The sequence below is a fragment of the Rutidosis leptorrhynchoides genome, chromosome 1 (genome assembly GCF_046630445.1).
Source record: "Rutidosis leptorrhynchoides isolate AG116_Rl617_1_P2 chromosome 1, CSIRO_AGI_Rlap_v1, whole genome shotgun sequence".
Classification (NCBI taxonomy): domain Eukaryota; kingdom Viridiplantae; phylum Streptophyta; class Magnoliopsida; order Asterales; family Asteraceae; genus Rutidosis; species Rutidosis leptorrhynchoides.
The window spans coordinates 421,371,227-421,398,546 of NC_092333.1; the positions used below are offsets into that span (position 1 = coordinate 421,371,227).

Genomic DNA, 27,320 nt, shown 5'->3' on the forward strand with positions numbered 1-27,320 from the left:
TTCAAACTCAGAATGATCAACCATTTGTGCAGATTCAGGAGCACTCTTTTGTGCAGACTCGGGAACAATCACCTCAACGACACAAGCTCTATTATCCATTTTCTTCCTGACATCGTCAATCCTAACCGCTCCACCACTAGATGAAACCTTTGTTGGACCACCAATATGGGAAATCGACTCATTCCCATTCATAAATAACTCATCCATTGACCAGATAATTAAGCCCTGACGAAGAAAAGGCCTGTTGTAAATCACGTGTCAAAACAGGTCGCTTACGAGCAGCTATCGAGGTTCTTTTAAACCCAACACTCACCTCGTCGAGATGATTATCATACACTGTTACATCAGGCTGTTCTTGGTTAACCATCTCAACATTGCTACGAAACCCATCAACAACCTTCAGGCCACTAGAGACCACAAATCTATTGGTGGAAAGCAACAAATCATTATCGAACGAATTAAAAATCAAACGACTCACACTAGATGTATCCGAGATTTCGGAAACCCAAACGTCACCTCTATTACAAAAAGAATCCTCTATATCAGACTCTACAATCCCGTGCACATGTTTAACACTAGTCGTTTTTATAAAAGCAAAAAACGACCCCACACTATCTAAAGTCGAGGATGAACTAGCCACGATGATTACCTCACCGAACAAAAAAGCCACTTTCGATACACTCTTCTCAGAAGCACATAAAATCGGGATCCCTGTAATCTCGATCCACACAAACCTGAAAACTTCGATCCCATATCTGCAAGAGGAGAAATCAACGCAAAATCGTTGGAACTAGAATTGATAACGTTGTTGAAACTGCTCGCATCACCACAAAAACAAATGCACCCAAACGAACCAAAGTTAGAAATTTGTGACACTTGAGCATTGCACAATATCAAGAAGCTCGAAACCTTCGATTCTACCAACGGGACCAAGTCAACCATCAAAACAGCAAGTTGTGTTCTATTCGTAACTGATTCGTTGGGGAATAATTTACACCGAAGTCTTGGACCAAAAACACTTTTCGACCTAACAAAGCTGCCTGATATAGGCTTTCTTGGTCTCCCCACAACAATGGGACGACCAAAGATACAAGATCCGTTGAGCTCGGTAACAGCTTTTTGCGCATCTTCCTGCTCCACATAAGACACGAAAGCGTATCAACGAGCTCGCCAAAATTTGATTTATGAAATTGTCCCCAATTTAGAGAATACCGACTCAATCATATTCCGATTGACTGAGTTCGTAATCCTCCCAATGAAAATCGTCCTGTTGTGCGAAACCGAGTGATCAATCACTGGCCGAATGGCTTCTCTGTCGACCGGATCCAACCCGGAATCTCTGTTTGCCAAACCCACATTTGCAGAACTAGAAAAAATGGGCGGAGTTGCTTTGGATGTAGAAGGAAGAAGGGTGTGAGGCAAGAAATCACCAAAATTAGGAGGTATAGGGGTTGAATTTCGAGCTTGATTTAAATCTGGAAGGAAGGGGGAATGAGTGTTGAGATGTGAGGATGGGAAATGGGTTGTATTGGAATTAATTAAAGGTTGAGGGTGTTGAAAATGAGGCATTAAGTTGGTAGTTGAATACACAAAAAATGAAAATGGAAGAAACGAGAAAATGTTACTGGAAAATGACTAATTGGCCGGAAATTTTGAAAAATCCGGTGGGTTCAAGCCCCACGTCAGAGAGAAAAGGAAAAGTTACCCTTTTTTTAATGCATGAATAAACACATTCATGCATCGATCCTTTTTGATGCATGAATAAACATATTATGCTTTAAATCCGCTTTTGATAATAAATTTTGAATATTTTACATTTTACAACACGCATATCGCATCAACAAGGATGTTCCTTTCCAAGACTATAAATCGAACCATCCAGGAGACATATACTGTATTATATTTATATCAGTATATCAAACTAACGGTTGTAAATGGAAGATCCAATTAGCTAGGCTTTTTTTAACTTAATTGATTAGTGTTATATCGATACTGCCTACAGGGTTCAATAAATCATTTATAATTCTACTTTTTGACTCTTATAATGATCAGATAGATAAAAGTCTTAAGATATCAACCATTACATCATTTAAACAATCGACTTGGCTTCAACTGTATGCTTCACTACCCTAACATGAACATAGTCCACATCTTATTCATCTGGTTTTGATCAACAATACTGGGATAAATTGACAGACATTTCCATTTCCAAATAAGGTATATGTAGATGTAGATAGATGTAGATGTAGACGTGTCAATCACAACCTATTCTCTGTTTCAATGAACATATTGGGGCCTTTTGTGCCTGTAACGGGTTACACAAGCAAAATAAATTTTTTTTTCTTAATAGCAATATCGGCATCAACCAGAGAGAACTTAACAACATTCGCGATCATATATCACCCTCACACACATTAGGAGGAAACCCAAATCGCAACAACCCTGTCAGTACAGTTGAAAGTTGGGAATATACAGAAAATTTTGAGTTTTTATTCTAAATGTTTTTTAATTGGTCACACTTACAAACATTCAGTAGCATAATAAGTAATTTACATAATACACCATGTAAAAGTCAAACCAAGATCATCCAACCAAAGTACAGGGCTCAGATATATGAATTTGAGAAGCAAATCACTTCCATTTCTTGTAGCCCGAGTGCTTTCCCTTGTGCTTTCCGAACTTGCCATGCTTACCATGCTTCCCATGCTTAAACTTTCCATGCTTACCGTGCTTACCATGCTTGTAATGGCCCCCACCATAGTGACCCATTGGGCCCATCATGTTATGGGCCCCATGAGACACATTGTGGCCCCCATGACCACCATGAGATGATGTTAGTTGATGAACTCCATATGCAGCAGCTGCAGCGGCAGCACCACCAGCTAGCATTGATCCCATACCAGGTCCATGTCCTATAAAGATCAACACATTTTGGTATCATTAAAGTATTAAATAGTTTTAAAAAACAGAACCAAAAGATCGTCATTTTCATCTTTCACTACTGAAGTGATAAACCATTTAACTATACCAGTAATACTGAATATTAGAGGTCACGATAAATTATTTAGATCTCCCTATTCCTTTATTTATAGGTTCACTGAAACAATCAAAACTTGCTAAGAACTCAACACCATCAAATTTTATTACAATTTTAACTGTTCAAGCAGCATAATGACGTCTTATTATGATTATTCCTTATTACATAAACACTCACACATACAAACACATCGTATACAGCACACCTGACAATGTCACCAAACAGTCACTGGGATCAATTATATAGAAACTTATGTCCAGAGAAACAAACAGACATAGACTAACTCACTTCTAAAATGGCTCTACTTCAGTAGAATTTGATATCAATTTTGATAAATAACAAAGAAAAAGGTTGTTCATCATCCATTCAATATTTCAATGCAATGATTAACATAATACAGGTGTAGTAACAATAAAAATAAGTATAAAATATTAAGTATATCTAATACATTAAGTTAAAATATTTGTGAAGTTAAAGTTGACAACAGCAACTAACCTCCTGACTGGTGTGAAGTTGATTGACCGGGATAGCCCGCAGGCGGATAGCCATGAGAAGGGTAGCCACCACTAGGAGGATATCCAGCTGGAGGGTAAGCACCGCCAGTTGGAGGGTAAGGAGCGCTCGCTGGAGGGTATCCACCACCACCCGAAGGAGTATACCCACCATGTTGGGGTGGGTATCCACCAGGTGGCGGGTAACCAGCTGGTGGGTAGGCTCCTTGAGGAGGGTATCCACCACCATGTTGGGGTGGGTAATGACCACCACCAGCAGCGTATCCAGCAAGATTACCGAACAACCCTTTGTCATGTTCGTTATTATTCCCGTCTCCACCCATTTTCTCTCAACTTGATATCAAATATGCAAACACTACAATCAAATAACGGATACAGGTTTAAGAAGGAGCAGTACATTATATTATATATAACATTATTTCAAACAGGTGGTGTTCAAATCATGGTTTCCAAACTCAATTAGTACCATATAACACTAGTATGAACAATTCATATGAATCTATAGGGTTGGGTTCAAACGGGAAATAGAAAAAAGTTGATCAAAGCCCAAACAAAATATCAACAGATCAAATTGTTAGATTTTAATTAAACTACAGAAAAAATAAAATAGAAAATCCTAACACCCCCTTTTACTTCACATTTGAACTAAAAAGCTACAAAAAAAAAAAAAACATTTGTAACTTTTGATCGCTTTTCATTTGAACCTCCAAAGATATTCGCGTTTCAACGCGTAAATTAATACGTAATTTTGCAGTTGTTATAGACATTTTGTGAGATTAAATATAGATTTAATCAAGTTAATTTATATTCTAAATGAGATAGATGGATGCGATCTAATCTATATATGCGTAATGGTCAATAATGCGATCACGTTTAATCAAAAACACAAAAAAAGAGATATAAACATAATAATTAAAGGGATTAAAATTAGAAACTATAGAGATCGTAATGGCGAATTGAAGTTATAATTAGCAGAATTTGGATAGAAGCGCTTACCAAACTGATGATTTCGCAGGGAATTTAGAGAGTTGAATTACTCAAATGCAGACCTTTTGACTGGGTTGGGATGAATCTGCGTCTATATAACATAGCGTGACGCCATACACGCTAATAATAGATTATTTTATTTTCTTTGACGTAATAATAATTAATTTAATTAATTAAAAGTAAATTTTTTATTTTTTTGCAAAAATATTAATTTAATTTAATATGTATATATATAAAAGAACCGGAGTTCCGGTGATACAACATTAAACCGATTATAACGATCTCTAAAGAAACTATGTTCGTTTTAAATAATATGAACGACACATAAGCACTATATTAAAAGTAACGACCCTGGATTTTCCAACGTTTATCTATTAATAATTATTATTATTAATACTTGTGATTAAACGAATGTATGTTATTACATTTACATGTTGCCATGATTGCCCGTACTTGACTTTAAATGCCCGAAACGTCTTTGTGACACACGAAACTTACACGAATAATATTTTCACATATTATTTACATTCATGATTAATTTTATTAATCATTTTAATTAACTATAGTTATTAGTTAGTTACATGGGCTTTAATTGAATTAATTTGTTACTTGCATGAAACTTGAGCTTGATTAATGTTAATGGATTCTTGAATGAGTACTTATAAGCCCAACCTACTTCTTAATGGACTTTTTAGCCCAACCTACCATGTAAGTATTACCTTGGAACTAAACTAGATAGATTAACTAGTAAAGAATCTAGTTGCTACATACTTGCACCATGATCCCCATGAAACCACCCCATTTAACCAATCTTTTAAGCTTTTACATGTAAGTGACCATTGAACATTTTCCTTCCCCTTGTCCTTGCAAAAACCGTCGGCTCTCATTAGGATTGAGGGAGTTTTTTTTTTTCAAATTCCTTATTACTTCATTCTCATTTACTCTCTCATTTACACACACACAAATTACTTGCAATATCTCTCAAACTTTTTCTCTCATTTCTCTCAAACACTTCTCTACAAACTTGTAAGCAATTCGAGCTTTTTCTTCTTTTTTCTTTGCTAAAAACCGTGGCCTAGCCACAATAACATCATCATCATTCACTTGTTAAAGTTACTTGTTGGTTTGTTGTTACTTGTTTTGATTATTGTTTACTTACTAGTAGTTGTTGTTCTTTACTAGTTTCAAGAATCAAACTTACTAGTTTCATTCTTCTTTTATCTTGTATTACAAGAACACTTAAGAACATAAACTCACTAGTTTATGATTCTACCTTTATTGTTTCAAAGATTGTAAGTTCATGGTTGTAAATCATACTTGAAGTTCATGAAGTAAACTTTAAAGTTTACTTTCTAAAGATCAAGACTTAGGCTTGAATCTTTAAAGTATGCAACCCATGAACTTATTTACTTGTTTACTTAGCTTGTTTCTTTATATTATGCACTTTAAATTCATGTTTGTTGGTTAAGATTGGTCAAGTGTTACTAGTTAACTTTGATCTCATTAATCTTGAACTAAAAGTTAACTTTAAAAGTTCAAGAACATGTAAGTAAGCTTTCTTTAATTATAACTTGGTACACTTATGTTAAATCTAGACTTTTGAGTTTTGGATCTTCAAGATCAAACTAAGAACTATGTTCTACATCTTAAGATCTTGATTAGTTAGTTTATTTTCAAGTTTGAAGTTCTACATATCTTTTATAGTTCATGTATGTGTTAGATCTAAGACTTTGATGTAACTTTGGTTCATCAAACTTCATACAACTCTTAAGTGAGTTGTGCTACATGTCTTATACCTACACTTGTGTCATAATAGTCAAAACTTGGTTAATATTACTTTTACATTCCATGTATGTGTTGAATCTAAGACTTTGATGTAACTTTGGTTCATCAAAACACTTGCAACACTTAAGTGAGTTGTGCTTCATGTCTTAGACTTACACTTGGGTTATGATGGTCAAACCTTGGTGAAAATGATGCAAACACATCAACAAGTTGTACACTTGAAGCTATATGCATCAAGGATGAGAACCATGATAAGCATCGAGCACCAAGAACCACCGGAACCTACTGACCCTACTGTTCTACTGTTTCTGTGTCTGACCCGTACGACCTGGGCTACTGTAATTATGATTTTCAGATAGCTCTGTTCGATTAGATAACTTTTCATATAGGACTCGTCTTAATCCGAGTTACGGTTTAGGATTTATGGCCCTCCGATCGTCACTATGTCCATTTAACGTTGTGCTGAAAATTCTGACCTACTCGCACTTAGACCGTCGCCACGGTCAAACGAAGACGAGTTTGCTTCGGGGATTTTTACCACAACTAAAGAACTCATATACGGAGCCATGGCCACTGGTCTCACCTTATTTCAGTAGGTATAGAGGCCGTGGTGACTGATCGAACTCAGCCTTTGTTTTAAACTCTTTGCTTGAACGAAACTTACTTTACACCTTTTGTTTAATGATGAATGATGATGACCCTTAAGACCTTATTTACATACTTTTAAACTTATTCGGACGATTTACTGACTAAGTACTATTTGACTAGAATTGTTTTTTTTGAAATTAAAACCATTATTAAAGTTATAATATCTTATCTCAATCTTACAATATTAATAAACTAAGACATAATGAATTCAATTAACTCACATTAATCTTACTCATAGATTTTTACCCTATTTAATTAATGAGATCATTTCTTGGTCAAACTCACGTAAAACCTAGACTACTAAGATCACTCAATATAGTCTACTTAGATATCAAGGATACCGTCGTGCAACCCCCTATAGAACAGATCTTGTTCAAGTAAGGTCACTCAATATAGTCTACACGATTATGTTGTCACAATATTATCCAAATATCATCTACACTCACATGCGAGTGTCTAAATCACTTAGTGTTGAAGTACAAGCTATGAATTGATAAACTCACATAAACCAGTTCATAAACTTATATAATTTAATTAAGTAAATAGATAATCACAACAATGGATCTATCGAAACAACACAATTAATTAAGCATAATAATCTTAATAAATCAAAATATAGAACAATCCATAATAATGAGTCTTACATCAAAGTGAACACACAAGGTCTTAGCCTAACATAATTAAAGAAGAAACAATCAAACTCGTGTTCATGATAAAATTCAAAATTAAATCACTAGAATAATGAAAACTAAAAGTACCAATGATAATCTTGATCCAATCTTTAATTTTGATGATGCCCTAGCTTGAATTTATGAAGAATGATGAAAAACCCCAAAAATTCGACCTTTTCTCTTCAGAATTCGTCTCCAAAACTGCCAAAATCCCATAGATTTATAGAATTTTCTTGACTTGGAGCTAAAGAAACAGGGCGATGCGCCGCATCTTTGAAGGATACGCCACATCCCTTTCTGTGTACTGTTCCCATGCACCGCATCTTAAATTGACCGTTACGAGATGGGTCTCTTTACATACAACGATGCGTCGTATCTTTGAAGGATGCGCTGCATCTGGTGCCAAGCTTGCATTTTCTCTCGTTTTTTTCACTTTTGAGCTGAATTCTTCACTTATATCAACTTCGATGATCCTTTTTAACCTTCTTACCTTGAAATCATCTTCTTGCACAAATAACAATCATATGTCATCAAATTCTTTGTCAAATGAACCAAAATAGGAACCGATAACGTGCATAAAATGTATATAAAAGATACCTTATCAACTATCGATATAAAATTTTATTGTATATAATTCATTGTTAAAAAGGATAATAATTCGAGCTCTAAGCCGAATTTGAGTTTGTATTATCAAAACTAGTCGAGCTCTAGGTATTATATTACATAAAACAAGTTGATTTGTAATTCTTTATACTTTATAAAATGAAATTAAGTTCAGATTCAACTTAATGAAGTTATTTAAATTTTACATGGGAAATTACGCACAATCCATTTTTTATATAAAAAAAAAAGTTTATATCAAAATAGTCCGTACACTTTTTGTAAAATACTTGTCAAATTACACCATTGGTTCTAACTAGTAAACGAGCCCGTGCGTTGCCACGACGGTTATGTATTTCACAATAAATTAAATTTGAAATGAAACTGATATAAAAAATTTTGTAGAAAGCAAAGTCCTTTTTGTTAACCAAAAAGAAAAATAAAGATGTTAGCAAAAGAAAATGTTGTTAACTAAAACGAAAATGTCTTTTTTGTTAACTAAAACGAAAAAGAAAATGTTGCATGATTGGGAAAATCTATTTTGTTATAAAACTGAAAGAAATGTAAAAAATTAAGTAAAATAGGTGGGGTCGTTGAATGAAGTAAACTAGAAAAAGGTCCAGACGCGCTTCAGCTGCGTTTTATGACCTATGTTGCAATCAAATGGTTATTAACAATTAGTTTACGTTACTACAATTTATTAGAAAGGATAATAACAGTTCCAGCAATAATATATGCAACCAACATCTTAAAGAACATGCATTAGTGTTATGACCCATCCAAATTTCAGGTTAATGCTACTGTTGCTACATCCACATCATGTTCATTCTACATCCACGATACAAACGTCAATAACAACTAACGTTGCATTTCAACAATTTTCTCCAAATGATTGCAAATTCTGTTTTCCAAACTCCTTGATCAACATTTCAATTAGCGTTTCAATTAGGGACTCCCGGTCTCTGACAGGGTATTCAGACACCTATTTTCATAACAAAAGACAAAAAAACATAAGTGACAATCATTGCAAGCAATTTATCACCACTTAAAACTGATATTGGATCAGGAACTACTTTATTCCAATTTATGATGTTATAACATATTAACATATAAAAGACAGCTATGTATAAGAAAATATATATAATGCACATGTCTTTTGAGATATCTACCTTTATTGAAAGAAGTCCCGGCGTAAAAACACTTGCTTTCTCCACCTCATGCTCGTACAGCTTCGCGCGCCTGTAATATCCTCATTTGATCTCAAGATATGATCTTTTTTTGTTGCTGTAAAAAAAGAAGAAAACCAGATGTTTCTGAACAAAGTATTGCAATCAAAATCCCGACAAACATATGTTCACAGCAGAATTGCAAAAGGTATTGTTACCATGTCTGTAATATAATTCAAAGCAGCACAAATATCAGCTTTTGTTTCAGAAGAACATAACTGCAAAACATCAACCAAATCATGGACAATTAATATCTACATGGTTGATCATCCTGGCTGTACATTGTAAGCCACAACCACCACCAAATATGTCCCCGATAATAATGGAAGTATCACAAACAAATCCACACACACGATACACAATACAAATTTCGAAACTACTTACAACGAAAATTGCAATCAAACAACAGAAGAACAACATCTAACAAAAGGGACGATGGAGATAGTTGTGGCGGTGTTCGTACGGGTTAAATCCACAACCGAAAACAACCCTTATTTTATTTTTGTAACCAATTCGACTTCCAAATATCAAAATTACCAAGATAAACCCAACAAATCATAAACCCTAGCCTGAGATCGCAACACACAAACTGAAAAAAAAAAAACCCTTTTTTTTGTAACCGAAACATCCAAGCAAAAAATTAACAAATCAAAGAATTAAATCATAATCCGTCCTCTAAATCGCAAAATTGCCAACAACTAACCAGCAAAATCGATAACCATAAATTGATACAAATTAGGAAACAAACCACAATTCAAGACCCAACGGGAACCACTATATTGTAGACGACGGGTAAAGACGGAATAGAAATTACCGGTAAAAAAGATCATAGCAATGACACAGCTCGCAAGAAGCAATCGCCAGGAGCAGTCACAATATCCACCATTTCGTTTGCCTGGAACACAGAGAGAAAAAGGAATTCTGTAATAGGGAGGCCGGTTAGAAAATGAGGAGAGAATTAACTTAGTTAAAGAAACTTAGACCTTATCCAGTGGTGATGGGTGATGGGTGATGTTTTTTTTTTTTTTTTTTTAAGGGTATAATGCTGAGTTGGCAAATGTGACGGAGGTGAGGGCGTGATGGAGTTTGTAGTGGTGGACGTTAAATTGGTCCCACGTTTTTATTTAGTTTTTCTTTTTCATTGATTAATTTTATTTACAAAAATCATTTTTTTATAAAAATATAACATATAAAATAGTTTATATTAATAAAAACACACTTAAATTAATAAAATTAAATGATTACAATTTATTAAAGTCCTAAAAAAACAATACTTAAGAAATTCTAAAATACCATTACACCATGACTTTATTAAATTACTAGAAATTAAAACTACTCGGCGTCGTCCTCGTCGCTTGAAATGAATTATTTGTAACGCTCGACCATCTTTTTCTTGAATACCCAGAATCATTATTATTAAACTTATTTCGTACTCTAGCCCAAAAAGCCGTGTTTCTTTGCGAGTTACCGTGAACCCCACCTTCCGAGCAATCGAACCAACACTTAGCCAACCAAATTTCTTCGGGAGGAGTCCACATTTTTTTGTGTTGTGGTTCTTTTGCTACTTCTTTTCCTTTTCGTTTATGACTTGGTCGAACCCGTACATTTGGTTGTTGCTCCCCACCACGAATTTCTTCCACTTCTTCGTTATTTAGAGGTGTGAAGGTTTGAAGTGTTTGTGTCCATGGTTGGGTATTTGATAGTTGGAATGGCACCATACCAGGTTGTGAGAAATGAGAAAATTGTGATGAAAATTGTTGTTGAAATGGTTGGTTAAATGGTTGGTTAAATGATTGGTTAAATGGTTGGTGGTATTGTTGTTGATAATTGTGATGCATTTGTTGTGTATTTAGAAATTGTGAAAAGAAGCTCGAATTATTGAAATCGTTAAGAAGATTTTGTTGAGACATATTGCCAATTGGTCGAGTACCCCGAACATTTTGCGGGGAATTTGAGCTTGAACCGGGAAAATTCGGCGAGCCGAAATTGTAGAGGTTACCAGAACCGGGCTCGTTTGGATCTTGATGTTGAGACATTTTTTGGGATTTTGAGAAATGTTAGATTTTTAGAGAGAATTGGGATTTAAATGAGAGTGTATATAGATATGAGATGTAGTTTAGTATATATATATAGAGATGTAATACATTTAAGGGAAAAAAAAAAAAACAAACAAACAAACGGCTCCTTCTCAACGGCTCCCTGCAACCCCACCTGCACCAATGCCCACGTGTCCCTCTCTCATTCGCAACTCGACACCATCACCCACCGTGAAGCTCGAATCACGCCGGAAAAAAAACCGATCGCGCCCCATAGCGGCGCTATGGGGGCGTGATGGGGGCAAAAAAAGCTCGATCACGCTGCGTTAATGGCTGTCTTAGGCATGTGTAGGAACAATAATTCCGAAGCAGTTTCCAAATGTAACAACCAATAAGAAGCTAGAATGTGTGTACCAGAAGCATAAAACGGCAAAATTAGGGGGAAATATGTGAACAAAACGGGAACACATAGGTGGGCTGTTTTTATTATGTAAACAGAACTGAAGAGTATTCGATTGGTATTTCTTCTGCAAGTAAATCGTGCAACTGCTCAAGAAAAAAGATTGTCGACTCGCATAGTTTAAACGATTTTTTCTTTCCATCTACATACCATTTCCAGCCTGAAGTAAATTTTTCACCGTAAGAAAATATAGCTGTCGTCATCATTAATATAACAAAAATTACAGTTATATAGGGTACGTATGTTACAATGTCTGCAGGAAAAATTACGTATATATTATATACCTGACGAAATTGTTTGTTTGACATTGTATCAGTTAGTCGTTGCAGTACTTTATTTCGTTCTACCTGAGGTCATTGCAAGTAATATATAAGTTATATATGACAAAATGATATTCCATAGTCTATAACAAACTGCAGAATGAAAGACTCGGCATAGCAGTAGAATTAAAGTGGGAACATCACAGATACAGATGAGTTATCACCGAGACCAATAGAGAAAAAACAAAAAACATAGAACAAAACCAAGCACATAAAAATCATAAGCACAAATGTAAGGAAAGAAATTCACAAAAGGAAAACATAATTGATGAAAACCGGTATAAATAATACATAACGAAAACTTAAACACATAAGACAACAGGCCAGTCAAGTTGAAATGGAGTTATTTTTCATACTAACCAACCTATCTGTATATCTGTATATTAGGCTTATATAAGAGACCATAGTTGAATATTTAATTTTTTAAGGATCTGAACTGTTTTACTTCCTTCAGTAACTGATTGTAAAAATAACAATCATACATCATACCCACTTCAACAAGGTTATACACTTTTTGCTGAGCGAAGATAAAAAATAGATATACAATTTTAATAACATGTATACATCATACCATTTAAGTAGCTGTACGCCTTTGATTCATAAAGAGGTATTATATAGTGATGCATTACGGAAACAGGATGACGGATGACAGATCAATACATGTACCATGTCAAAAATCAGTTCAAGCAAAAATCATTTCATATGATATGATATATGAAATCCAAGCTTTCTATAGCTTACAATGGTTAAGCACATATAGCAGATATATATTCATCATGAAAAGCAACAGCAGAATATATACATGATAATGCTAAAAACGAACATATATTTCATAGCATTATTCCTCAAGAAAGACAAGCTTTTAGTTGCAGTTGTTCTATTTACAAGTGATTTTCGTTTAAATAATAAAAGGTGAAGACAAAAGACAGATTCGACGAATTGAAAACGCAAACGACCAAAAAGCTCAAAAGTACAAAATACAATCAAAGAGGTTCCAATTATTGATAAGAAACGTCTCAGAATTACAAGAGTACAAGATTCAAAACGCAAAGTACAAGATATTAAATTGTACGCAAGGACGTTCGAAAATCCGGAACCGGGACCAGAGTCAACTCTCAACGCTCGACGCAATGGACTAAAAATTACAAGTCAACTATGCACATGAATATAATATAATATATAATTAATTCTTAAAATTAATATATATATATATATATATATATATATATATATATATATATATATATATATATATATATATATATATATTATATTATATTATATATAAACCGTCGGCAAATTAAAAGACAAAATGGTGTGAGCTGGTTTTACGAACTCCGCGACTTGCGGAGTTTGAAGAAGAAAAATCCCACGACTCGCGGAGCCCCAATTTCAAAAACTGCCTATAAAAGCAAACGCAGTTTGATCGTAAAAAATATCCATATATCAATCTCTCTATTACTCAACGTATAATATTTATATTTATATTATAATTTTAATTTCCAATAATAAGGGTATGTTAGCGAATGTTGTAAGGGTGTAAGTCGAAATTCTGTCCGTGTAACGCTACGCTATTTTTAATCATTGTAAGTTATGTTCAACCTTTTTAATTTAATGTCTCGTAGCTAAGTTATTATTATGCTTATTTAATCCGAAGTAATCATGATGTTGGGCTAAAAATATTAAAATTGGGTAATTGGGCTTTGTACCATAATTGAGGTTTGGACAAAAGAACGACACTTGTGGAAATTAGACTATGGGCTATTAATGGGCTTTATATTTGTTTAACTAAATGATAGTTTGTTAATTTTAATATAAAGATTTACAATTGGACGTCCCTATAAATAACCATATACACTCAATCGGACACGATGGGCGGGGTATTTATATGTACGAATAATCGTTCATTTAACCGGATACGGGAATGGATTAATAGCCACTAGAATTATTAAAACATGGGTGAAATTATGTACAAGGACACTTGGCATAATTGATAACAAAGTATTAAAACCTTGGGTTACACGCAGTCGATATCCTGGTGTAATTATTAAACAAAGTAATAAAACCTTGTTACAGTTTAAGTCCCCAATTAGTTGGATTATTTAACTTCGGGTATAAGGATAATCTGACGAGGATACTCGCACTTTATATTTATGACTGATGGACTGTTATGGACAAAAACTAGACGGACATATTAAATAATCCAAGACAAAGGACAATTAACCCATGGGCATAAAACTAAAATCAACACGTCAAACATCATGATTACGGAAGTTTAAATACGCATAATTCTTTTATTTCATATTTAATTTCCTTTATTTTACATTTAATTGCACTTCTAATTATCGCACTTTTATTTATTGTCATTGTATTTAATTGCACTTTTAATTATCGCAATTTGTAATTATCGCAATTTTATTTTATCGCACTTTTATTTATCGCAATTTCATTATCGTTATTTACTTTACGCTTTAAATTTAGTCTTTTATTTATTTTTAATATTTTACATTAGGTTTTAACTGCGACTAAAGTTTTAAAAATCGACAAACCGGTCATTAAACGGAATTATTAAACTGCTAGATGCAGGTTTAATTTATCCAATTTCTGATAGTCCATGGGTAAGCCCAGTTCAATGCGTGCCTAAGAAGGGTGGCATGACTGTCATTACAAATGAGAAAAATGAGCTTATTCCTACTAGGACTGTAACAGGATAGCGTGTATGTATTGATTATAGAAAATTAAATGACGCCACCAGAAAAGATCACTTTCCCTTACCTTTCATTGATCAAATGTTGGAAAGATTAGCCGAAAATAGTTACTATTGTTTTCTAGATGGTTTTTCCGGATATTTTCAAATTCCAATAGCACCCGAAGATCAGGAGAAAACCACATTCACGTGCCCTTATGGTACTTTTGCTTACAAACGCATGCCATTTGGACTTGCAACGCCCCTGCAACCTTTCAAAGGTGCATGATGGCGATTTTTCACGACATGATAGAAGAATGCATGGAAGTTTTCATGGATGACTTTTCAGTCTTCGGTGATACTTTTGAAGCATGTCTAGCTAATCTTGAACGAATGCTTATTAGATGTGAATAATCAAATCTAGTACTTAATTGGGAGAAATGCCATTTCATGGTTAAAGAAGGCATCGTTCTTGGACATAAAATTTCAAAGGAAGGAATTGAAGTGGATAGAGCTAAAGTAGATGTAATTGCTAAACTTCCACATCCCACCAATGTTAGAGGAGTTAGGAGTTTTCTAGGGCATGCCGGTTTTTACCGACGTTTCATAAAAGATTTTTCTAAAATTGTCACTCCTATAAATAAACTCCTAGAAAAGAATGCTCCATTCATCTTTTCAGATGAATGTATCAAATCTTTTAATATTCTTAAAGAGAAACTCACTAATGCGCCGATCATGATAACTCCAAATTGGAATCTACCGTTTGAACTTATGTGCGATGCAAGTGATTTTGCAATGGGAGCCGTTTTAGGACAAAGGATTGAAAAACGATTTCAACCTATATATTATGCTAGTAAGATGTTACAAGGAGCACAAACAAATTACACAACTACTGAAAAAGAACTCCTTGCTATTGTCTTTGCTTTTGACAAATTTCGTTCATATCTCGTTATAGCAAAAACGGTGGTCTATACCGACCATTCTGCTCTTAGATACCAATTTTCGAAACAAGATGCCAAACCAAGATTAATCCGTTGGATCTTACTATTACAAGAGTTCGATATTGAAATCCGAGATAAAAGAGGAGCAGAAAATCTCGCCGCTGATCATCTTTCTCGTCTTGAAAATCCTGAATTAGAAGTTCTAAATGAATCGGCCATACAAGACAACTTTCCTGATGAATATCTATTGAAGATAGATTATAATGAAATTCCATGGTTTGCAGACTATGCAAACTACTTAGTATGTGGATTCCTTGAAAAAGGATTATCGTACCAAAAACGAAAGAAATTCTTTAGTGATATAAAACACTATTTCTGGGAAGATCCACATCTATTTAAAAGTTGTCCAGATGGAATAATACGCCGATGTGTATTTGGAGATGAAGCTAGTAAAATTTTAAACCATTGTCACACAGGACCAACAGGAGGGCATTATGGGCCTCAACTCATAGCAAGAAAAGTTTATGATGCTGGATTCTATTGGCCTACAATTTACAAAGACGCACACCTTCTTTGCAAATCCTGTGATGCTTGTCAAAGGGCCGAAAAAATAAGTCAACGTGATGAAATGCCACAAAATGTCATTCAAGTATGTGAAGTATTTGACATTTGGGGCATTGACTTTATGGGTCCATTTCCAAAATCTCATAATAATCTATATATTCTCGTAGCCATTGATTATGTATCTAAATGGGCGGAAGCACAAGCTCTCCCAACTAACGATGCACGAGTTGTAGTCAACTTTTTAAAACGTCTTTTTGCAAGGTTTGGAACACCGAAAGCTTTAATAAGTGATCGGGGCACTCATTTCTGTAATAATCAACTTGAGAAAGTTCTCAAAAGATATGGAGTAACTCATAAAATCTCCACCGCATATCATCCACAAACAAGTGGACAAGTTGAAAATACCAACCGAGCTTTAAAACGTATTCTAGAAAAAACCGTAGGATCATATCCGAAGGAATGGTCCATAAAATTGGAGGATGCACTCTAGGCTTTTAGAACAGCCTACAAAACTCCAATTGGAATCACACCTTTTAGACTCATTTATGGAAAATCATGTCATCTTCCAGTAGAAATTGAACACAAAGCATTTTGGGCTTTGAAGACATGTAATCTTGATTTACATGAAGCTGGACGTCTACGATTAAGTCAATTAAACGAATTAGAAGAATTAAGACATGAAGCATACGAAAATTCGTTAATCTATAAGGAAAGGACGAAGAAATGGCATGATAAAAGAATCAGAAGTTCAAAAGAATTTAAAGAAGGAGATAGAGTTCTTCTTTTCAATTCACGATTCAAGCTATTTCCTGGAAAATTAAAATAAAGATGGTCTGGACCATTCATAGTCAAAAGAGTTTTCCCATACGGAACAATAGAATTAATAAAGTCAAATGGGATTGAATTTAAAGTTAATGGTCACAGAGTTAAACACTACATAGATAGTCCGATGGAAGTCGACAACGAAGTTAATCACAATTTCGATACCACAGCTAACTAAGTGTGGGGAGAATCAAGTCTTTAAAGGATAATATGTATTTCTGTTAGAGTTAGATTTTCTGTTTTCGTGTAGTTCTCGAAAATGGAACCCGAATGGTCTTTCCCTAGCAGACCCTAAAGAACTAGTCTTCTCCCCCCATTCTGAATTTTTATTTTTTTTAGGTTTTTATGAAATGAAGACTGCCTGTGAATTAAACCATGGTCTAATGCTACACGCTTTGATTACTAAACGTAATAATGACACACTACCGAGTGAACTGGTATCAGTAATCAGAGAAAGATTGGACAGAGTAAGAAAAGAATCCAGATGCGAAGATAATAAGTTACAATTTGGTAAAGGAAAATCAAAATCCGCAGCGAAAAGAAGAGCACGACACCTTGAAAAATGTCACAAATGCGGAAAATGGTCACACGAAGGTAAATGTTCAAATAATCAAACCTTTTCAAACACCGAATTTGTTACTTTATGCAGAGATGGACCGTTCATATGTTTAGAAGAAAAAACATTAAATGCTCGAGGTTACGCCTATGTAGCCATGGAAAATCAATTAGTCCGACTATCTTATGAGTGGGCTAGAGCATATTACTAAGAATTATATTTCACAGGTAAGTTTGTACAGTTTTTATTTTTATTTTTATTTTTAACCTTTTGATAATAAACGCTACTTTGTTCGCTATAAAATATTAAATTGGTATTCGATGAAATTAGGTCTTGCGACCGAAATTATTGATATCATACAAAAAATTATTACATCACTGCGAAATTTAACGTTTATTCTTAAGGTATAAATATCTTTAATCAATCAACACAAAATATTTCAAAAATTCGTCATGAGTTAAATTAGGTCATGGAACCGAAATTACTTTACCGAAAAGAGGGGCGCATATTTTTGATAATATTTGATTGATTAAAGTGGGATAAAAGCCAAAAAGATTTTTAATTTTATTTTTACCATGTTTTAAAATTAATATATAAAAATTAAAATAATATTGTAAACTTTTTAAAATTAATATATTTAAAATTGTAAATATTTGAAAAATTGATATTTTTAATGTATAAAAACAAAAATATAATATAAGTTTGGTGTGAATTTTGAATTTTAATTTTATTCATTTTAAAATTAAGTTTGGTGTGAATTTTTAATTTTATGCATTTTAAATTTAAGTTTGGTGTGAATTTAAAAACAAAAATTTACTTTATTTCGCTAAGTTAAAAATATGAATTTTAAAATTCGTCGTAAGTTAAAGACTAGGTCGTTGAACCGAAATTGCTTTACCCAAGGGAGGGACGAGAACTTTTATTATCATTATTTTTAATCTTATTGAATTAAAGTATGCCAAAAACATTAAAAAACCCAAAAATCTTAGCTTTTAAAACAATCGCTAAAAAAAGACAAATTTTAAAATTTTGTCGAGGGACGGACTAGGACATCGATCCGAAACGACCTCGTCCTAAATAACAAGGGAAACAAAATTTTTAAAATTAATTAATATTTGTTTTATAAGTTAAAGATTTAGAAAAAAAATAATAAAAAAAAATAATAATAATAAACGCCGCGACTCGCGGAGTTTTAAGAGCACAAACACCGCGACTCGAGGAGGACAAAAAATACATAAAAAAAATAAAAGGCCGAACAGATCAGTTGCACACCACCACACCCCAAAATAACTGCGAAAAAACCCGAAAAATACACACAAAAATCGAATTTTTTCACCAAAAATCATCACATTTTTTAGTAAAATCATGTTGAGAAGGATGCTATCAAGGAATTACTCAAGAAAAACGGTAAATTTCTACACCTAAACACCATTTAATCCGAAAATTAGTGTTCTTGAGCAATTTTATACCCAATTCGATTTTGATGCCTTTTTAGTGTAATTATGCTTAAATTGCTTATGTATTATGCTTGTATAACCTAGATTGATGCTATTTAAAATGATTAGAAGCCTTAAACTTCAAATTTTGAGTAATCTAGGGTTTGTGTTTGTAACATCCCGCGTTTTTCCGTTAAATTTAATTTTAACACCGTCTTTTTTTTTTAAAACATAATCTTTCGTATTTAAATTAATAGTTTCCGTGAGTAACGTTCATTATATTCCCGCTATTTAATTATAACATCACTCGTCTACTCGAGCGTTTTTAAAATATTCGTTTGGTTAATTCCCGCACCCGCTTTGAAACTTGAGGGACTAAACTTGCCAAGAGGGCAAAGAGATGACTAGGTCAACTAGTCAACCTTCACCCTCCTCCATTCAATCACCTCCACCTCTCTCTCTCTTTCTCTCTATCAAGAACACACACACAAACACCCAATTCAATCATTCATCATCTAAATTCAATCTTGGAAGCTCACAACAAATCCGATTACATTTTCGTGATCCTCTCTTCATCCTCTACATTTTGATACAAACTTCATCTCGTTTGGGTAACATTTCTAAAACTCTAGATTTCTTTAAATTCGTGTTTTTGACTTGAAATGGTGTTAGTTAGTGTCTATGGCTCGTGTATAACATGAATATATGTTTTGTTTGCTCGATTCGTTGTTTTGAGTAACTAGTTTGAACATTTGAAATGGGTTAGCTTAATCCTTGATTTTGGATGAGTTAATGTTGTTAGATTGTTAAAGTGCATGTTTTAATTGTGTTACTAGTATCACTAGCTTCGTTTTGATGCGTAGGTTGATTAAGGAAACTTCAAAAACATGAATATTGATTTTGGCGGATTTTGGTTAGGGTTTGATAGACTTAAAACGAGCTTTTGATGTTTCGAATGCCATGAAATGTTATTAGTAAGTGTTTAGTTGTAATGTATGCTTCATTACCTTCAAAACGGCATATCGTATGTGTAAATTGGATTCCCGAATCATAAAATACGTTTTACGAACTTGAAACTTTGAAAATTAACCTTTCTTGATCAATTGACGAGTTTTTGGTTATTGTAATTGATGTTTTTGCTTGTGAAAGGTAGTTAATTGTATTCCTTGTCAAAAGAGCTTTCCAACGATATAAGATGCGAGTTCTAAGTGTTTGCGGTTTGTGTTTTATGCATAAAAAGGTTTTGGGTTGAGACTTAGAAAACTGAAACTGGCCAGGTATCAGCTCGCGTGTAATGCCGCGGCGCGGCCAGCTTTGTCGCGGCGCGGCATATGCCGTGGTCAGATTCTGACCTACTTTGTCAAATTTCGAAAAATGTTTGCTATGCTACGCACCTCCGATTAACATGTAACTTGGCCAACATGCTCATATATGATTTCTAAGATTAGAAAAATAGTTCGGGACCCGACCCGAACGTGTTGACTTTTTCGTTGACTTTGACCAAGTTTGACTTTTAGTCAAACTTAACCAAACTTTTATACAATCGTTCTAACATGCTTTTATACTTGATTCTTGCATGAAACTTGACAACGTGATTCACATGCTATACTATTCGAGTCGTAACGAGCCATAGGACTAATTGAACACATTTCACCCGACCTTGTGTCGTAACCGGTTAATTGATATAACTTACTTGTTTAGGTCAAGGCTAAGCAACTTTCATGCACACGTTTACTTGTTGAAGTACCTTTATACTCGTGCACTCGAGGTGAGATCATAGTCCCACTTTTTACTCTTTTGAACTTACTTTTGGGATGAGAAAACATAAACGATTCTTTTGAACTAAGTGAACACAAGAACGGGAAAACAAACATTCTACATATGAGTTTAGAACAAAAATCCTCAATCCGATTATCATTAGTTACATCAGATGGTGTAAGCGAGAACTTATGTTATATGGCCATATTGGGTTGACAACCCTCATCCTTGACGGTTCGCTACCGTCTACGGATGAAATATATTTTCGGGAACAGTGTTGTTCTAGCACTAATTGATGGGGTATTCAACGGACGGAACGTTAAGCTTTGATAATTGGGTGCTCGTGAATATTAACTTTTAGAATGTACTACTATTATTTCAACTTTGCAAATCTTGTGGTTCGACTTACTTTACTTTTACTCACTTACTCAAACCTATGATTTCACCAACGTTTTTGCGTTGACAGATTCTTCTATGTTTTCTCAGGTTCATACATGGCTATTTGATACATGCTTCCGCGTACATTCATACTTGCTTGGGGTCAAGCATACATGCATATACTCTGATTTCATGCTTGGAGTCAAGCATACATACATGCATACGCTAGTGATAGCACCTTTGGATTCAAACTTTTGTTTACATACTTACGCTATTTATAGCAACTGTGGTTTCAAACTAATTATGTCGCAAGTTATTTCATTCATACTTTATGACTTTTGTAAACTTAGACTTGTTGTCGAACGGTTTGTAAACTAAACTTGCAAGTCTTGTACCTTTCAAATGAATGCGACATAATTTTGGTCAAACGAGTCTCATATAGGGACTACGACCACGCAACGGGACCTAAGTTAACGGCGCCGTCAATAACGGTTTTGGTCGGGTCGCTACAAGTGGTATCAGAGCGTTGGTTGTAGGGAACTAGGACGTGCATTAGTGTGTCTAACAGAGTCGTTAGGACGCATTAGTGAGTCTAGACTACAACCGGATAGTTAGCATTTGCATTCTGACATACATTTGCTATAGATAGCACTTACTTGACTACTTGTGCATTATACTTGAATCATTCTTAAGCAAACTTTTTAATGGTACCCAACCTTCATCATACGAACTCGTATTCCGCCACTTTTTGGTAACACACGTAAATTCATGATTCATACACGTATGGAAGACGACGACTTCATTAGTCACACTTGTTCGGGAACTCTGTCTCCCGGATTGTTATTTGCCACCGTTTCAACTTACTATCGGTTTCCCACTGGTGTTTCTTACTATCTACTTTTGGTGTTACTACCATCACTACTCTAGGTGAGTATCGTCATCAACAATTACCACTACGGTTGCGTGCTACTCGTTACTCTTTTCATACCTAAATACATTATTGTTTGAATCGAACCGATTTGACGTTAACAATCGTTTATACACTTCCCGCGGGGAAACGCTTCTTTAGAGTTGTAGAAACTATTTCGATTTAATACGAGTCACGTTTGAGACGTCGTTACATTTTGTTCATTTTAGATTTTCGCGATGACACGAACTTGAATCTATAGAGTTATGTGGGAATGGAGGTATGAGTTAGCGTAATATAACGACACTCGATCAACGTGGTTATATTACGGTAAGACATACCAAAGTTCTAGTGACGCGTGATGGTGGTTAGACTCGATCAACCTAAACACCACCATGTGCCATGTACATGACTTCATCCTTTCATGTTTGGACATCCGAAAACTCCGAGAATATTGATAACAACCATACCGGGGACACCCCTTCGACTTTTGTCGAACTGTACTTATGCTTCCGAATGAATTACCGATTCCTCTCGACTTCAACCGTATGTTACACGTGTATACTATCTCGTCCTCGCACAGTCTTATTGACTAATTACGATTTACTCATTATGCTCGCATCGAGGCGGAAACTTCTCTCGCCTTACACTCGTAATTCCGGTTCAGGAAATCTTTTATTTTAAATTCTCAATGGAGAGAGACTCTTCACGTTATACTAGTACTCGCCTCGAGGGTGAATAGCCCCGACGAACGTTTTTGGAAACCGATAAATCTTCCGCGACGCGAATTTTCTTGAGAAACTTGTCCTAACAAACTTGTCCAAATATACCATACGGAATGTACTCCGTTTCGGATCGAGATCCTCGTTTCACTTCTAGATTTTGGAGTACCTTACAAAAAGCCTCGGGACCGCGTTTAGACATGAGTACCGCGTACCATCCACAACCCGACGGACCGAACAAACATGCGATTTAAACCTTGGAAACCATAATACAAGTTTGTATTACCAACTTCAAATTTACTTGAGAAAAGTATTTTCCTTTAACCGAATCCTCGTACTACAATGATTTTCATTCGAGTTTTAACGTCACTCCTTTTGAAACCACATGTGACCGGAAACGTCATTCTCCTTTGTCGAACCAAGTAAACGATGATCAATTCACCGGGGCCGAGGTTATTCATGAGCAACCGAGAAAATTTATTCATATTCAGGTAAAACCCTACGCGACTCGTAATCACCAAGAGCTACGCCGATGTTAGACGTAAACATTTTAAATTCCACGTGGGAAACCGCGTCACGTTAAGAGTCGCACCTTGGAAAGGTGCAATCCGTTTCGGGAAAACGTAGGAAGCTAAATCCGCGATATTTTGATCCTTTAAATTCTTGGGGTGTTTTGGACCCGTCGCTAGCCGTTTAGATTTTCCGACTCATTTTGGGTCTCCGTTTATCCTACATTCGATGTATCAACTCAAAGACGTGTTTTGCGAAACGAGAACTTGTTATCTCCTTTGATGAACTCACTATCGACGATAACCCTCACTTCCTAGGAGGACCGGTTAAAACCATGAATCATGGAAGCCAAACCTTAAAACAACATATGATCCCGACCGTCAAAATTCGTTGAAATACCCAAGGATGTACTTCTCCCTCACTCGTAGAATTGGCAACGCAAGATCTCGAGGAAGATTCAACAACTACTACTTCCAACTAAATTTCGGGACGAAATTTCTTTTGAGGTGTGGATAATGTAACATCCCGCGTTTTTCCGTTAAATTTAATTTTAACACCGTCTTTTTTTTTTTAAAACATAATCTTTCGTATTTAAATTAATAGTTTCCGTGAGTAACGTTCATTATATTCCCGCTATTTAATTATAACATCACTCGTCTACTCGAGCGTTTTTAAAATATTCGTTTGGTTAATTCCCGCACCCGCTTTGAAACTTGAGGGACTAAACTTGCCAAGAGGGCAAAGAGATGACTAGGTCAACTAGTCAACCTTCACCCTCCTCCATTCAATCACCTCCACCTCTCTCTCTTTCTCTCTATCAAGAACACACACACAAACACCCAATTCAATCATTCATCATCTAAATTCAATCTTGGAAGCTCACAACAAATCCGATTACATTTTCGTGATCCTCTCTTCATCCTCTACATTTTGATACAAACTTCATCTCGTTTGGGTAACATTTCTAAAACTCTAGATTTCTTTAAATTCGTGTTTTTGACTTGAAATGGTGTTAGTTAGTGTCTATGGCTCGTGTATAACATGAATATATGTTTTGTTTGCTCGATTCGTTGTTTTGAGTAACTAGTTTGAACATTTGAAATGGGTTAGCTTAATCCTTGATTTTGGATGAGTTAATGTTGTTAGATTGTTAAAGTGCATGTTTTAATTGTGTTACTAGTATCACTAGCTTCGTTTTGATGCGTAGGTTGATTAAGGAAACTTCAAAAACATGAATATTGATTTTGGCGGATTTTGGTTAGGGTTTGATAGACTTAAAACGAGCTTTTGATGTTTCGAATGCCATGAAATGTTATTAGTAAGTGTTTAGTTGTAATGTATGCTTCATTACCTTCAAAACGGCATATCGTATGTGTAAATTGGATTCCCGAATCATAAAATACGTTTTACGAACTTGAAACTTTGAAAATTAACCTTTCTTGATCAATTGACGAGTTTTTGGTTATTGTAATTGATGTTTTTGCTTGTGAAAGGTAGTTAATTGTATTCCTTGTCAAAAGAGCTTTCCAACGATATAAGATGCGAGTTCTAAGTGTTTGCGGTTTGTGTTTTATGCATAAAAAGGTTTTGGGTTGAGACTTAGAAAACTGAAACTGGCCAGGTATCAGCTCGCGTGTAATGCCGCGGCGCGGCCAGCTTTGTCGCGGCGCGGCATATGCCGTGGTCAGATTCTGACCTACTTTGTCAAATTTCGAAAAATGTTTGCTATGCTACGCACCTCCGATTAACATGTAACTTGGCCAACATGCTCATATATGATTTCTAAGATTAGAAAAATAGTTCGGGACCCGACCCGAACGTGTTGACTTTTTCATTGACTTTGACCAAGTTTGACTTTTAGTCAAACTTAACCAAACTTTTATACAATCGTTCTAACATGCTTTTATACTTGATTCTTGCATGAAACTTGACAACGTGATTCACATGCTATACTATTCGAGTCGTAACGAGCCATAGGACTAATTGAACACATTTCACCCGACCTTGTGTCGTAACCGGTTAATTGATATAACTTACTTGTTTAGGTCAAGGCTAAGCAACTTTCATGCACACGTTTACTTGTTGAAGTACCTTTATACTCGTGCACTCGAGGTGAGATCATAGTCCCACTTTTTACTCTTTTGAACTTACTTTTGGGATGAGAAAACATAAACGATTCTTTTGAACTAAGTGAACACAAGAACGGGAAAACAAACATTCTACATATGAGTTTAGAACAAAAATCCTCAATCCGATTATCATTAGTTACATCAGATGGTGTAAGCGAGAACTTATGTTATATGGCCATATTGGGTTGACAACCCTCATCCTTGACGGTTCGCTACCGTCTACGGATGAAATATATTTTCGGGAACAGTGTTGTTCTAGCACTAATTGATGGGGTATTCAACGGACGGAACGTTAAGCTTTGATAATTGGGTGCTCGTGAATATTAACTTTTAGAATGTACTACTATTATTTCAACTTTGCAAATCTTGTGGTTCGACTTACTTTACTTTTACTCACTTACTCAAACCTATGATTTCACCAACGTTTTTGCGTTGACAGATTCTTCTATGTTTTCTCAGGTTCATACATGGCTATTTGATACATGCTTCCGCGTACATTCATACTTGCTTGGGGTCAAGCATACATGCATATACTCTGATTTCATGCTTGGAGTCAAGCATACATACATGCATACGCTAGTGATAGCACCTTTGGATTCAAACTTTTGTTTACATACTTACGCTATTTATAGCAACTGTGGTTTCAAACTAATTATGTCGCAAGTTATTTCATTCATACTTTATGACTTTTGTAAACTTAGACTTGTTGTCGAACGGTTTGTAAACTAAACTTGCAAGTCTTGTACCTTTCAAATGAATGCGACATAATTTTGGTCAAACGAGTCTCATATAGGGACTACGACCACGCAACGGGACCTAAGTTAACGGCGCCGTCAATAACGGTTTTGGTCGGGTCGCTACAGTGTTCTTGAGCAATTTGGGGCTTTTTGATATAAACAGGTTATGGCCGATTTTTGTCATGAATTATTGCTAAATTAAGTAGTGTAACATGTTTAGGTAGTTAAATGATCCAAACTTTGAGCCTAAACATGATTTTTGAGAATTAAAGTGGACTTTTTCAAGTCTAAAATTCATGAACTTGATTTTTGAGAGATAATGCCATTTGAAACTTGTTTAATTGCTAATAATGATTATTTTGACATGTTATTTGAGTTGAAAGCTTATGAACTTGGCGAACATTTTCGAATATGCTTATTTGAAAAAATGTAGATTTGATAAAAATATGAAAATGAGCATAAGTTTGATATAAATTAATCATGTCATTGTAATTATTTTGATTGATGATGTTGCTGACACTAATGCATATTTGGATGCACAAAAATTGTGTTTGATGTGTTTTGCAGACTGAAAGGGGTGAATCTTCATCCCAAGCTCGCATTGCTCCTCCTGAGAATGCGGAACAACAGGATATTGATAACCATTACAAACAAGATATACCTCATCCAGTTATGACATTTTTAGATATGCACGTGGATAATTTGCACCCGAACTTGAGATTAGACAGACGTTGGATAGATTATCCAAAATACCAAAGGGGTTTGCATACTCTTCATTCTAAAGCTGTTGAAGTACCTAGGGTAATAGAATGGGAACCATTAGAAGCCGTAGAATTGGCCGAGCCAATTAGAGAATTACTTTTACAGAGGTATGGTAATTCTACTTTTAATG

The 27,320-nt window shown here is 34.9% G+C and overlaps 1 protein-coding gene and 1 long non-coding RNA gene across 2 annotated transcripts; both read right to left on the reverse strand.

Moving 5' to 3' along the window:
- Positions 1-2,360: 2,360 nt before the first annotated feature.
- LOC139872201 (glycine-rich protein A3-like) lies at positions 2,361-4,647 on the reverse strand. The gene is made up of 3 exons (XM_071860042.1): positions 4,546-4,647; positions 3,533-3,904; positions 2,361-2,912 (listed from the first exon to the last, which is right to left on the reverse strand). The coding sequence occupies exons 2-3, from the start codon at positions 3,870-3,872 to the stop codon at positions 2,632-2,634; spliced, it is 621 nt and encodes a 206-aa protein (XP_071716143.1). The 5' UTR covers positions 3,873-3,904; positions 4,546-4,647; the 3' UTR covers positions 2,361-2,631.
- A 4,177-nt stretch (positions 4,648-8,824) lies between these two features.
- On the reverse strand, positions 8,825-10,448 carry LOC139872210 (uncharacterized). Its single transcript, XR_011766935.1, has 4 exons — positions 10,281-10,448; positions 9,625-9,684; positions 9,410-9,524; positions 8,825-9,222 (listed from the first exon to the last, which is right to left on the reverse strand). It is a non-coding gene; the product is annotated as an uncharacterized lncRNA (long non-coding RNA).
- Between the last annotated feature and the right edge of the window lie 16,872 nt (positions 10,449-27,320).